We start from the raw sequence: 13900 nt of genomic DNA on the forward strand, positions 1-13900 counted from the left end.
TGTACCATGATTAATGTTTCCTTCTTTACGCGATAAATTGTCGTTTTTGATATCTTAGTTAATTTGCTAATCCGTTTCCTAATTTCTTTATCACATTGTTCACTATTTTATGTTTTCAAACATTTATACATATTTAAAATAATACGTTGACTTGGCATGTGTAAGTTTTTGTTTTTAAACTCCGAGTTTGCTTTGACTATTTGAGGATTTTCCCGGGTTATTTCGCTATCATCCGTTTCAAAGGGTCTCCAGAAAGCCATGCTAAATTACTAGATATAATATTTATTTTAATAACTTACCCTTTACTGGTTACGATATGAACAAATGTTAATATTAACTAATAATTAATAATACGTTTTGTACCAACAATAAATATACCACACCAAGCACTGCTCTCTATAGCACTGACAAAGCCTAGTGAACCGCGTTTGACACTAAACTAATTATAGAATAATCTTGCAAAAAATTATTTACGACTTAGTGAACCAATACAGGTTTGCTTTGATGACAAGCGTGCCGCCGTTGATTCTACATCAGGCAGATTGGTCTACCAATACCGGACTCGCCCAATGGCTATTCGAGTATAAATTACTACACATCATGACTAAAGCATAGGAAAAAATTTCAAGTGAAGTGCAGACAGTCTTGTGCTTCAAGATTCACAGGTTCCAATTGATATCGTAACAACTATATTTCTTTTCGCAAAGGAAGCATCTTGGTGCAATAACTTTGTATTTGTTCATGATCATTGGCATAACTATGATTTTTGCTTGGAGTGGGCCTTAACCAAAAGAATATTATTGAATCATTTTTTTTTCTGGGGTGGGCACCAGTCTCTCAAAAGGTGGGTCCGTGCCCACCTCTGCCCCCCCCCCCCCCTCTAGCCCCGCACCTGTTCATGATAGCAGTGTATGTCTCACAATACAGTAAGTTTTAATTACTACTCGTTTATAAGATATTAAAATTTATAATTTTTTTATTCTTGACATCCTGTATCTCGAAAACAAAGTGTTTCCGGCCCTATGTTTATATATATTTTTTACTTATTTTGATCCAAGGAACACATCTAGGTTTGCCGACTTAATCCTGAAACACCCTGTATAATAATCATCAAATACTACCTAACACTAAAATTTGATAGGGCTGTTCCAGATCAAATACATACTCTGTTTACATAAAAATCAATGTCAATTGAGAGGTGACCCTCTTATTGTAACTATTGTTATTATTCACGCTCAAGAAATGTTTGTGTAAAACTTTATTAATAAAGTCAAAATATATTACATTATTATAAACCAGAAACAAAAAGACCTAAGTAACTTACTAATACTTAATTTATAAAATATTTATCTACACTTTTAAATACAATTATTGATACAATACGAATTATAAAAATTCTAGTAGTACAACTAATTCTACTTCCTAGATGACGGTAACAGTAGTTGTGTCGTAGTCATAGCATCGGGAAACAAAGAGTGATAATTTAAAAGCGGCACATAAGCCGCTGTAATAACACGGCCAGCAAACCAACGTCCATGCAAGGAATTCACTGATGCTACAGCTGTAGCTATTGAGGGACATTTAACATAAACATTCCCCTGTGGAGATCCTTTATCGACATATACATGTAATACACCACCGTGTTTATTACATTCTTCTATAACATCATCTCTTATTTCAATATCCCAATTCTTATTAGACTCCCTAAGACGGGAAAACAATTTTTATTCAATTAAAATTTGTATAAGGAGGTACTTACGTTGCTGGATCAAACATATTGCTTAACATAAAGCACTGTGTAGCTATTGGAGGGGTCGAGTGTGTTTGAACTTGGGGTACTATAGGTTGTCCTGTCGCCATACTTAATGCGTTAGCGGCTGCTTGAGGTACCTGCATGCCTGCACCCTCTGCTAACTTAAACATGAGCTGAAGTCTACCTGTGGCTCCTAAATCGATACCAGATCTGTCAAGTTCGTCAGAATCTAAAATTGAAGGACCCTGTTGTTGTAGGTCCAGTCTTTCCGTTACATTCCCTACTTTCATTGGACGACCAGCAAGCTCAAAACCATTCAATTGTTCTAATGCTTTTTTTGCATCATCACAATTGTGGAACTAGAAGGAAATGGTATATTAACTCTACACCTATACATAAAAATATTTTATAAAATGAAATGAAGCTCGTATTCAGCATAGTTATATTAAATAGAATTGCCAACAAAATCTTTTAACAACCAATTCAACTATTCATTCATATATTAGTCATGACTAATAACTAATACTAATAATTTATCATGTATCATCAAGGATTGATATTACTACTATTGTAGAGTTACCAAATATCCAGATTTGCCCGAACATGTCCAGGTTTTTATTTTTTATACACATATCTTGAACTGGCATTTTGACATTTTTAATATTCAACAGGATTGTTTTCCGTTTCATTTATGTAGCTAAGGCCCTTCTAGTTTGCCTCATACGGCATTTTATTTCAGTATTAGGGAATCACCCATTGTTTTTTGTATTGCTAGTTGTCACATATTATTCAGTAATATAAATTTTTATGAGAATATTTCACACAATACATTATGTCTAAACGTAAGTGCATACATTCGGATTAAATGTTTGATTATACCCTTATTTATGAAACGAATGCAATGCTTCTATTTTAATAGCTGATAGAGGTAAACTTAGTATTGAAGCTTATATAAAAAAAAGACAAACAACAAAATATTAAAAACTCAAGCACTTTTCTGAGATTTTGTCATACATTTATCTACACAAAATAAGTAAAAGTAACTGAAGCAATATGGCTATCCATATAGTCATCATCAATCTTACAAAACTATAAACAGCACCATGCAGGTAAAACTTTTATTTATTAACTTATTTATCTCTATCTTAAAATTTAATATTATTAACTTTATTTCAGACAAAATGTAACCCATAGACACACCATGGCTGAAACTATAGTTAACAATGCATTAAACTAGACACACATAAACCAATAGGTTTATTTCAGGGAACACGTAGCATTCTTTTATAGTAGTTACCACTGATGTGAGGTACCATAATGTAGTTTAAATGGTCATAGTTGCAATTCCATTCTTTTTTGTGTGCGAGATTTTAAGTAAATGCCATTAAAACCATCTAGAGCGAGATTTATGAACATTTTGCTTTACATGTCTTGAAAAATATCAGGAAGTGTGGTTGGAAACGGAACGTAATTATTTTATCATTATTTACTAAAAAACGTGTTGAAATCGTCGATTCTATTTTTTTTTACTAGTTCTGTAATAAAATATACATATCAGAAAATTTCGACAGCAATAACCACAATTCCCCCACTTACGGACAAAATATTTTAAGGTGTAAGTTTCTGAAGATTTTTTTTTAGATTATTAAAAAGCAGCTGAATATCTTGCAGTATACTCTCGATGTCAATTTTCAACAAACATTTTCACTCTTAGATTCTACAATTATTAATGACATCTCATAATTTGAAAAATACAAATTGCTCACAATTTTACAATATTTTTTCCCCAGAATAAATAAATTCTAAATAAATAATAAAATTCAATCAAATGAAAAATGTGCTTTGTAGATTTTCAACATGTTGATACTTTTCTTACATGTACCACGTGTTTTGTATTCTACTGTAACTATTTTAGTAAAATTTATTATACATTTTTTTGTTGCCGATTTTATTTTATGATGCTTGTTACCCTTTTTTTTAATATGTTATTTCTAAAACATTTATAATTAAGTATTCTATTTCCAGCAGTAAAATAAATCTACAAATCACTTATGAGTTTTTGTAAAAAGTAAAATCTTGCTGTTATTGCTATAAAATACACTGGAAATAGCACCTATCAAAAAAATATGTTTGGATTATTTAACACACTTGTCCTAACATGATAAATATTGATTTTATAACCCTTACAATCCTGTTTACATCGCAACTAGGCAATTATCCATCCAGGACTAATGACTAATCTATTAGCTGTTAGTCATAAATAATACATAGTAATAATATAATAATAACAATCAAGCATTGAAATGGGGTAGATATAGATAATTTTTTAATAAAAAAAATAGACTTTAAAATTTTTATGCAAGTAATTTTTATTTAAATAAAAATTCTAAGTAGAAAATCGTTTTGACTAAATTTTTATCATTATAGAAAATGTGTATTTTTTTAAACAGTACGCAGAAGAATTATTAATTTTTTAACCAACAGGAAAGTGGCATCACAGAAATTTTTTGTTTTGAATTGTTCTTGAAGGGTCCTAATAGTAATCCAGCAGTTATATGTACAGTAGAGATGGGCAATACAGATCTTTTTAATGATCCGCATGATACGAAGTGTATCAACATAAAGATCCGCATCAAAAGAACCGCATCATGGAATCGTACTCAGTGCGGATGTACAAGTACAGTTAAGTAAGTACATTTAAATACGAAATACACATAATTCTGACAATTAGTTTGTACATTATAAGTTTGTTTCAGACTCCACTGTTCGGCAATTTCATATAATCATTTCAATATTTAGTTCCCCGTGCACTAAACTGTTTCTAATGCCTGATATCCTCAGAGGAATATTTACTTATTCGTTTAAAAAATTTTTTATATCTAGTTTAATTTTATTTAATTGTGCACAATTGCACAACATGCAACAAAAACACATTTTTTACTAATAAATTAAATTTCTAGCACTGTAACAGAATTTCAACGTAAAAACAGACTGTTTCTTCAGGTAACCTTCTTGTATATTTACAAGCTGGCCTCTATCACTTTTACATATGTTTGTGAACGCCAGGCACATTTGATACATGGGTACATTGTGATTGTGGGTTATTCGCAAGCACCATTTCTTAATGGTCGCTTTGATCATTTTATAGATAGTATATTCTATAACCGTTAAATGTGATAGAACTTTATTAAAACAAAAAGTATCCATCCATATATTTATTATATACTGATTATTTGTAACCTTTTATAGAAACAATACAAATGCCTCTACCTAAAGATAAATCTGATCTTTCAAAAGTAGGTCAACTCATTCAATGCATTTTTTAGATGAACTATAGCAATAAGTTATGGAAACAAATCTCTACAGGGTGGGCCACCAGTAACGCCTCGGTCGCTAGGGACCGAACGGCAAATGTTACAGAAACCTGTATAGGTGGGTATGTGTAGGTTGATTACGGCTACATTTTAAAAATATTTTGAAATATACAGGGTGTCCAGGAAAAGCGTACCATATCAAAGTTATGTTTTTTAATGGAACACCCTGTAGTTTACTGTATTTTTGAAAGAACCGTAAAAAAATAGGTGAACTTTATTAAAAGTTATGCATACCTAGGACTTACAGTTTGTGAGATATTTAAATTTTAGTGAAAATGCAGGCATAGCGTAGAAATTTAATAAACAATATAGTCCATTGAAAAGTTACATTTGGGGTTGCAAAAGTCAGAGCACGCAATTTTATTTTTTGGATGTCAAGAGGTGGTTAGTGTAAAGTTAAATCCATGTTTGTGGGGTCGCAACCCTTGAGCGTCGGCCGCCATCTTGTAAAAAGTGCTGCGAATGGTTTTTATACTACTACTTACTATATCGGGCAAACTATTCCTCGCACAGAAAATTTGTAAACACATTTCTTGTTGCAAATTAAATTCTCTACAAACTTGGTTCCGTAACTTTTAGTCGTAGAACCAAAAATAACAAAGTTATTAACGAAAATATATAAAAATTTGGGAAGAAATTTTCTTTTGGTCGTTATAACTTTTTTTCTGGTCATTTTACAAAAAAATTACATCAGAGCATTTTGATAGAGGGGTTTTCAAGGAATAATTTCCATTACAAACTTTTTTCAAATTTTATTTATTTATTAGGGTTTTACAGCGATGCGAAACTTACACTATTCTCCAGTACTAGTAAGTATACATTAATATGAATGATTAGGCATAGGAGGCGTCCTTCAAAGTTTTCTTGATAATGAGAAGAACAAGGCTAAGTTCATTGAACTTCTCAAAACTTCATTGTCGGAGGTGGGTTTCAGTGTCGACTAAGCAGAATCAGATGCAGATACCCTCATCGTTCGCTCCGCTCTTGCTGCATCCCAATCGTTCGACTCAGTCACTATTGTCGCCGAAGATATCGACATTCTTGTCTTGCTCGCGGCATTTGGAAGAACACATTCAAATATATATTTTTTTAAACCATCGAAAGGACGTACAGCCGAACAATTATATTGTCCGTCAAGTTTTATGTACGGAGAAGTCATTGCGGATAATCTGTTGTTTCTCCATGCCTTCTCAGGATGTGACACAACTTCAGCAGCTTACAACATCGGTAAAATGAAATTTCTCGCAACACTGGAGACACGTCCTGAGTTAGCTAGTGGAACAGCGTTATTCCTCAATGAGAGAGTCGACCCTACTTTGCTCACTGCTGTTGGCGAACGTTTTTTCATCTCTTTATATGGTGGCAATAAAGATGATGATTCTCTGGACAGTCTTAGATATAAACGATTCGCCAAGTCAGTGACAAAGAATACATTTAATTTGTCTTCACTTCCTCCAACACAAGACACAGCCCGCTTGCACAGCCTCCGAGTCTATCATCAGGTCCAGTCGTGGCTCGGGAATTACAACGACCCTCAAGACTGGGGCTGGAAAAAGTATGGACAAATATTGATGCCTATTCAAAGTTCAAAACCTCCAGCACCCCCTGAGCTTCTAAAGTTGATATTCTGCCGATGCAAAGGAAACTGTGGAGCAATGTGTGGATGTCGGAAGGCAGGCCTCAAATGTTCTGCAGTATGCCTGAATTGTTCTGGGGAGACATGCAGCAACATAATGGAGATATCAAAATTGATCGAGGAAAATGATTTTGAAGATGAACTGCCAACAATGACGCCACTTCATTCTCCATCCTTTCTCAACAATTCAATATCAGAAGCTCCACCAGATCCTGAGTCGCAACCTGGCACATCAAAGAGACTGAGGACACAGTAGATTGGGAAATACATACTAGGGATACGACGTAAAAAAAACGTGCCACCAGACTCTACTCCGTAGAGGGTGGGGAAAAGAGTCAATAACTAATTAACAACATTGCAATATAAATCATTAAAATGTTTCTTATAAAAATAATGGAAAGATGAGAGAAAACTATGCCTAATCAATCATATTAATATATACTTACTAGCACTGGAGAATAGTGTAAGTTTCGCATCGCTGTAAAACCCTAATTAATAAATAAAATTTGAAAAAAGTTTGTAATGGAAATTATTCCTTGAAAATCCCTCTATCAAAATGCTCTGATGTAATTTTTTTGTAAAATGACCAGAAAAAAATTATAACGACCAAAAGAAAATTTCTTCCCAAATTTTTATATATTTTCGTTAATAACTTTGTTATTTTTGGTTCTACGACTAAAAGTTACGGAACCAAATTTGTAGAGAATTTAATTTGCAACAAGACATGTGTTTACAAATTTTCTGTGCGAGGAATAGTTTGCCCGATATAGTAAGTAGTAGTATAAAAACCATTCGCAGCCCTTTTTACAAGATGGCGGCCGACGCTCAAGGGTTGCGGCCCCACAAACATGGATTTAACTTTACACTAACCCCCTCTTGACATACAAAAAATAAAATTGCGTGCTCTGACTTTTGCACGCTAAGCCCAAAAAAATGTAACATTTCAATGGACTAATAAAAAAATTTTAAATTTCCTAACTGCCAAAGTAAAAATATACTGGGTGTCCCATTTAAAATAACCAAGTTATTGCTGTTTAAAGTTGAGAAAGTATTCAGCAGTTTTTTGAACACCCTGTATAATACTAAATGACGACAAATATAACAATTTATAACTTAAGGATCTAAAATAGACCCTCCAAAGCTGCTTCCTTAAAATAATTTTTTATTGCTAATATTAAATTTCTATGCTATGCCTGCATTTTCACTAAAATTGAAATATCTCGCAAACTGTAAGTCCTAGGTATGGAAAACCTTTAATAAAGTTGAACTATTTTTTTACAATGCTTTCAAAATTGCAGTAAAATACAGGGTGTTTCTTTTAAAAATACATAACTTTGATATGTACGCTTTTCCTGGACACCCTGTATATTTCAAAATATTTTTAAAATGTAATGGTAATCAACCTACACATACCCACCTAAAGAGGTTTCTGTAACATTTGCCGTTTGGTCCCTAGTGACCGAGACGTTACTGGTGACCCACCCTGTATATTAATTTTTTGTTTGTTCAAAATGTATATTTACTTACTGTTATAAACCCGTATCCTTTAGACCTTCCGGTTTCAGGATCCATTATTAGTTGAATATTGTCTATTTTACCGAAAGGTTCAAATATTCCTCTCAACATATCTTCTGTTATGTTGAAATGTAATGATCCTACGTATAACCTCATAGGCCCAGTCATACCTTTCGGCATAAGATTTGGCATAGAATTTCCCATTCTATTCTTTTCGGCCTGGGTATGCTGAACTATTATTGGTACTCCTAGCAGTTTCTGTCCAGATAAACCAAGTGCCTGCAAAGAAAACACCATTATAAAATGTTTACATCAATACTTATAGCTTTACTCACCAATGCTACACTTTCTGGATCTTTAAACTCAATATAGGCAATGCCCTTAAAGCGCCTGGTCTTATTACATACTATCATTCTAACATCTCGCACTTTACCAACAGAACTGAAGAATTCTTCCAGATCTCTTGAACGTATCCTCTGGGACAGCTGCATAACAAAAACAGTTCGAGCATCCCTCTCTTCAGGACTCAATTCTTCTAAAGGTGAGGTACCTCGTAAACCTAATGGAGATCGTGGCCTTCTTGGAAAAGGGGGCTTGGTTATAGGAGAAGGTGACCGCTTCTTCACCACAGGGCTCTTTTTATCCCTGCTGCGACTCCTTCTATCACGCCGCCTTCTATCTTTTGATTTACTCCTTTTGTCTCTTGAACGTGATCGTTTATCTCTTGGTTTACTTGGAGAACGACGATCCCTAGATCTTGCATTATGGTGATCTCGGGCACGTTTTTTATCAGGAGTACGACTTCTTCTTCTGTCTCTACTGTTACGGCGCTTATCCCTTGATCTACTTCTCCGATTTCGACTGGCACTTCTCCGGCTCCTGCTCGTACTCCTCCGTGTCTTGCTAGAACTCCTTCGACTCCTGCTGGTGCTGCGCCGGATTCGACTGGAACTCCTGCGTTTTTTGCTACAAACATAAAGTTATGTAAACAAATTTGCATTTTACTTAATCATTCTAAATACTTACTCTGAAGAGCGATGTTTGCTGACTTCCCCATTCTCTTTAGACCTTCCATTAATCTCATCCTATGAACAGCACAAAGTGAAGAGGACCCGCAGGTGGGGAAAAACAGACAGCATTAATAAAATTTGAAAAATAAAACACAAACCTACCAGTTGTTACAAGAAATAAGCACTTTGTGCTGATTTACAATCTTGCCTTAAACATTAAATAGAATAAACGGTTTTGACTACTAAACCAGCTTCTAGACATGATTGTAAATGTACAAAAAATATAATATGATAAAATCATTGTTTGGTGATTGGTTGTGGATTTTTGCAGGGCTATTTGCTGAAACAACGAGAGCCGTCTAGCCGGAACTAGACTTACCGTCTTGTCGACTTAACAAAGGAACGATGTGGAAAAACTTGATCCAGATCATAACTTCTGAAAAAATACACCGAATAAGACCACATCTTTCTAGAGAGAATTTTATGAATCACTTATTCAATTCTGATTGTCAATTTTGGAAACAAATTGGGGTTTTGGCTAAATCTTTACATAATGAATAAAAATGTTGAGCTACAAGGTTTTTACAACGAAGTAGATATAATTCATCCATTTTGAATGGTTGATAAATGTTAACAAAAACTAAAATGCATTCATAATATCTAACCGAATGTGTATGGTAAACTAATAGACAAAATTTACTTAATGTATCATAAATGTATACTTTTATAACATGTTGCGAATTATTCATTTAATATCATATTTTGCATTTTCCTATAGAAAGCTGAATTAACATATTTAAAATAATATAGAATATAAGCATGAGATTATACTTTAAAGATGACACACCAATAGTCTAAATATTTTTATGGGATCTAAGAAAACCAGATGAAAGAATTCTTGAAATGTGAAGAATGATATCAAATGCTATTGGTTGCACTGGCGACATCATGTAAACTTTGATCAGTAATGTAATGAATGATCAGGACTAACTAGTCCTCTGTTGTCGAATCCTTTAGCCTCGTTTTCTTAGTTGTTTAAAATCCTATCTTAAAACATACACATTCCTCTTCTTTTCTATAATTTATTTATTAACCTTGTAGTATATAGTACATAAATAAGAATTTGCAATGTGTATCCTACACAGAATACTATGAAAACTTGTTTCTCGGTACATCTAAACAAACTTTTTTTTACCTAAATCATACAAATCTCTTTAAAACTATTTTTCATATAAGATAATAAAAATTTCATTAGAAAATTAATTAATGTAACAAATTTGAAAGTAATCTTCGAAATCTACATTTTGTTAGGTAGTAGCTTTTATGTAAGATATTGGTGAACATTTTATTATTTACATTAAAATTTTGATATCAAAAAATATAAAAAGTAGCAGATGAAAATGTTACTTTACCTGCACAAAAAATATTTTCATGATGGGACCTATTTAAATGAAACGGTTTAACTATTTATCTTTCTTAACTGGCACCGTCTCTTATTGAATTGTAAGGATAAAATTAGCTACAATATTTTTAATTATTTGTCAGTAAAGAACACCCGGTATAGTGTATCCATTTTTTTGAAAAAATTCTTCAGGACTTTTTCTAGTGTTGAAATTTCATCTTTACATTTTTTATATAGAATCCAGTGGCATAGTTAATTTTTTAATAGCTACTGGTTTTGAACTTATGTCAGCTACATTTTTGTTTCAATAGAATCATAGATGCATGTGTCCTAGTTAAATAATTTATACTGCATTTTTCGGAAATATACTTAGTCATATTTATCTCGGAAAACAAAAATTTGCTCCACCAACTATGTGAAATATACACAACAATGGTAACAGATTTTGTTTAATAGTGCATTTCTTTTTGGTCATGGGTTAATTCCAATCTTTTTTAGTTTAGAAAAAATATATACATGTATATTGAGATGTATGATAGACTATATATTTTTGGAAAACTCAAAACACCCTCTCTCTAACTAGGGCTATTGCCCACTACGGTTTCCATAAAAAAAAAGAAAATTTTTTACTATAACCTAGACTAAAAAACATTGAAAATCTGTTTTCATCTGAAGATTTCTATTAAACAAGTGGTCAACATTTACAAAAATGGAAAGATTCTATCTTCAATAATAACCAAGATACCCTACCACTTTTGAACGTAGAATTTTTAATAAGAATGACGTTTTCCCTCGTTTCCAGAATTTGTATTTCATCAGTTTGACATCTACCTAGTGATTTTTAATACCTCACAAAAAATGAATAGTATAAAAATTTCAACAGAAAGTTTAATTTCTGTTTTAAGCATTAACCAGAAGCCTTGGTCAGTTATCCTTCAGGTTGCGGTTATCCTATCTACAGAGATGAAACTTTCACATTAGTATGTAATGTACTGATAAATATACTTTTATTAATTACTAGATGACTATACATTACTGAATTGCAAATATCCCAGATTCAGACAAAAAATATATCAATTACAAAACTGCACCTGCAAGGAAGTGTGTAAGCCCCATATTTTCATAAAATAAATCATATCCCCAAATTAAACTTTGTTTCGACAACACTTATTAAAATCAATAAACTTTTAAAGACTTTTTCAAATAATTCAGAAATAAGGAAGATCTAACAAAGAACACAATGACATACATCATGTAAGTAATATTTTCTTGTCTATTAATTGCATCATGGTCATGGTTTCCCATGCCTCATCGTGATTATTGTATTAATTTGATACTAGCCCTTTTCTTTTATTTATGATTTCGGAATCATAACGCATTACGATCCGTAATCTAGCAACCTGATTGGTTTCCATTGGAGAAATCATAAATAAAAGAAGAGCTATTGCATCAAAAATTAAAATGGTTATTTTAATCTATGACGTGACAGCTTGCAGCAACTTCTTCAAATTAGAGAGAGCTGTTTTATTAGAAAAATATTGTTTGAACGCTATCAGATAAGTTAAATTCTGATATTTATTGATTTACATTATTATTTATTACATATAATACATTTATTACCCATTTAAAACAGTTTAAGTAACGAACTGCCTCTTTTTAAGGCATGTTTTCTTAGATATAACGAGGTTGCCGACTGTCTAGCATCTGTAAAACTGTGGGCAATATCAATAACAATTAGATCAAACCTCTTGTCCTGTATATCTAATGATATCATCTTAAAAAAAACAACAAAACCTAAAAATCACTAATCCATTTTACCACCAGGAGCAGATAACTACTATTGGAACAAGAGCCACAGTGCGCATTAAAATTTAATTAAATAATTAACCTAAAAATCTATTTTAAATGCCTAAGTAACAAATTTTGTATTCATTTCAGGATTTATGATTTAAAATAAACAATGCAAATTCTGTGATAAAGCCAAAGCCCCATAAAACTGATATTAAAACCTAACTGTTTTAAAAAAATCAAGTACTTTATTCTTTACATTCCAAAAGTCCACCTCATGAAAAATTTGTGCAGTGACTGACCAATCGGTTGATTGGCAAAGGGCAGGGACGTTGCAATGGGATGTCCATTTTCACAGCAACCCTATGGCGAGAAAGTACCCATCAGCGAACGTATAATTTAAAATCTCAGTATAATAATGCCGTAAAATCGCTAACATAATTAAAATTAACAATACAATAATTTACTTGATTGAACAAAAATATTTACTATTATGACACCTTAATTAATTAATATTAAAACTTATACTAAGGTGATCTGTACCTGTATTTTGAAGGAGCCGATAGCCCGAAATATACCTCATAAGTCTAAAATATAAAATTAGGTTGTGATGTAGAAGAGTCATAATAAAAGATGTATATACAAAAACTGCACTGAATACATTAAGAATTACAATTATAGATACATATTAATTACATATAATGATTTGGGGTTATTCTCAAAGCATTCAGAGCAACTTTTCGTAAACGACAAATATTTGGCAATGCAAATGGCGACATTCGTATTTGTTTTTATACAAAATATAAAACTTCAATACGTTATGCAATTTGCATTACTGCTGAAATAATCTCCTCATATTTTAAAACAATAAATATTATTTTCTTAACGATAACAATACACTTACGTCCTTCTTATAAGGTGCTTCTAGCATTGCCTCGACATCCAAATCCTCAGCCATGTTGCTCCTGCAAATATTTTTGATATTATATTTGATATCACAGCACAAAGTCCGTAAATATTTTACCTTTCGTAGCAAAATGGTTTTATTTCAGGAATAAATTCACTGAACTTTGTTTTTTATTCTTCAGTAGTCAGTACCGACAAATAAAAATACAATCGATATTACACAAGTAACATCAAATATGGCCGAACTTTATCTTATTTCTTATTTCTATTTATATTTATGAGCCGATGACATTATATATTCTAGAATAAAAGGTGTACCAACATAAAATAAAATAAAATAAAGTCCCTAGATTGATATAAAGATAGATAGCCCAGCGGTATTCATAGTATGCGCCGCGAAACCCAGGGTTCCCTACGCGCGCCCATCGGGGACTTCAACGCGAAGTCCCCCATATGGCACAGCGGGACGACGACCACAAGAGGACACAGACATGACTTAAACGTACTTAACAGACG

The 13900-nt window shown here is 32.5% G+C and overlaps 1 protein-coding gene across 1 annotated transcript; it reads right to left on the reverse strand.

Annotated features, from left to right (window-relative positions):
- Positions 1-1250: 1250 nt before the first annotated feature.
- Positions 1251-13636, reverse strand: LOC108912875 (RNA-binding protein 39). Its single transcript, XM_018718291.1, has 7 exons — positions 13503-13636; positions 13383-13443; positions 9305-9363; positions 8614-9244; positions 8291-8557; positions 1760-2112; positions 1251-1704 (listed from the first exon to the last, which is right to left on the reverse strand). Exons 2-7 carry the CDS (start codon positions 13434-13436, stop codon positions 1416-1418), a joined length of 1653 nt encoding a protein of 550 aa, XP_018573807.1. The 5' UTR covers positions 13437-13443; positions 13503-13636; the 3' UTR covers positions 1251-1415.
- Positions 13637-13900: the final 264 nt, after the last annotated feature.

This window comes from Anoplophora glabripennis, unplaced genomic scaffold (assembly GCF_000390285.2).
Source record: "Anoplophora glabripennis isolate ALB-LARVAE unplaced genomic scaffold, Agla_2.0 scaffold681, whole genome shotgun sequence".
Taxonomy (NCBI): domain Eukaryota; kingdom Metazoa; phylum Arthropoda; class Insecta; order Coleoptera; family Cerambycidae; genus Anoplophora; species Anoplophora glabripennis.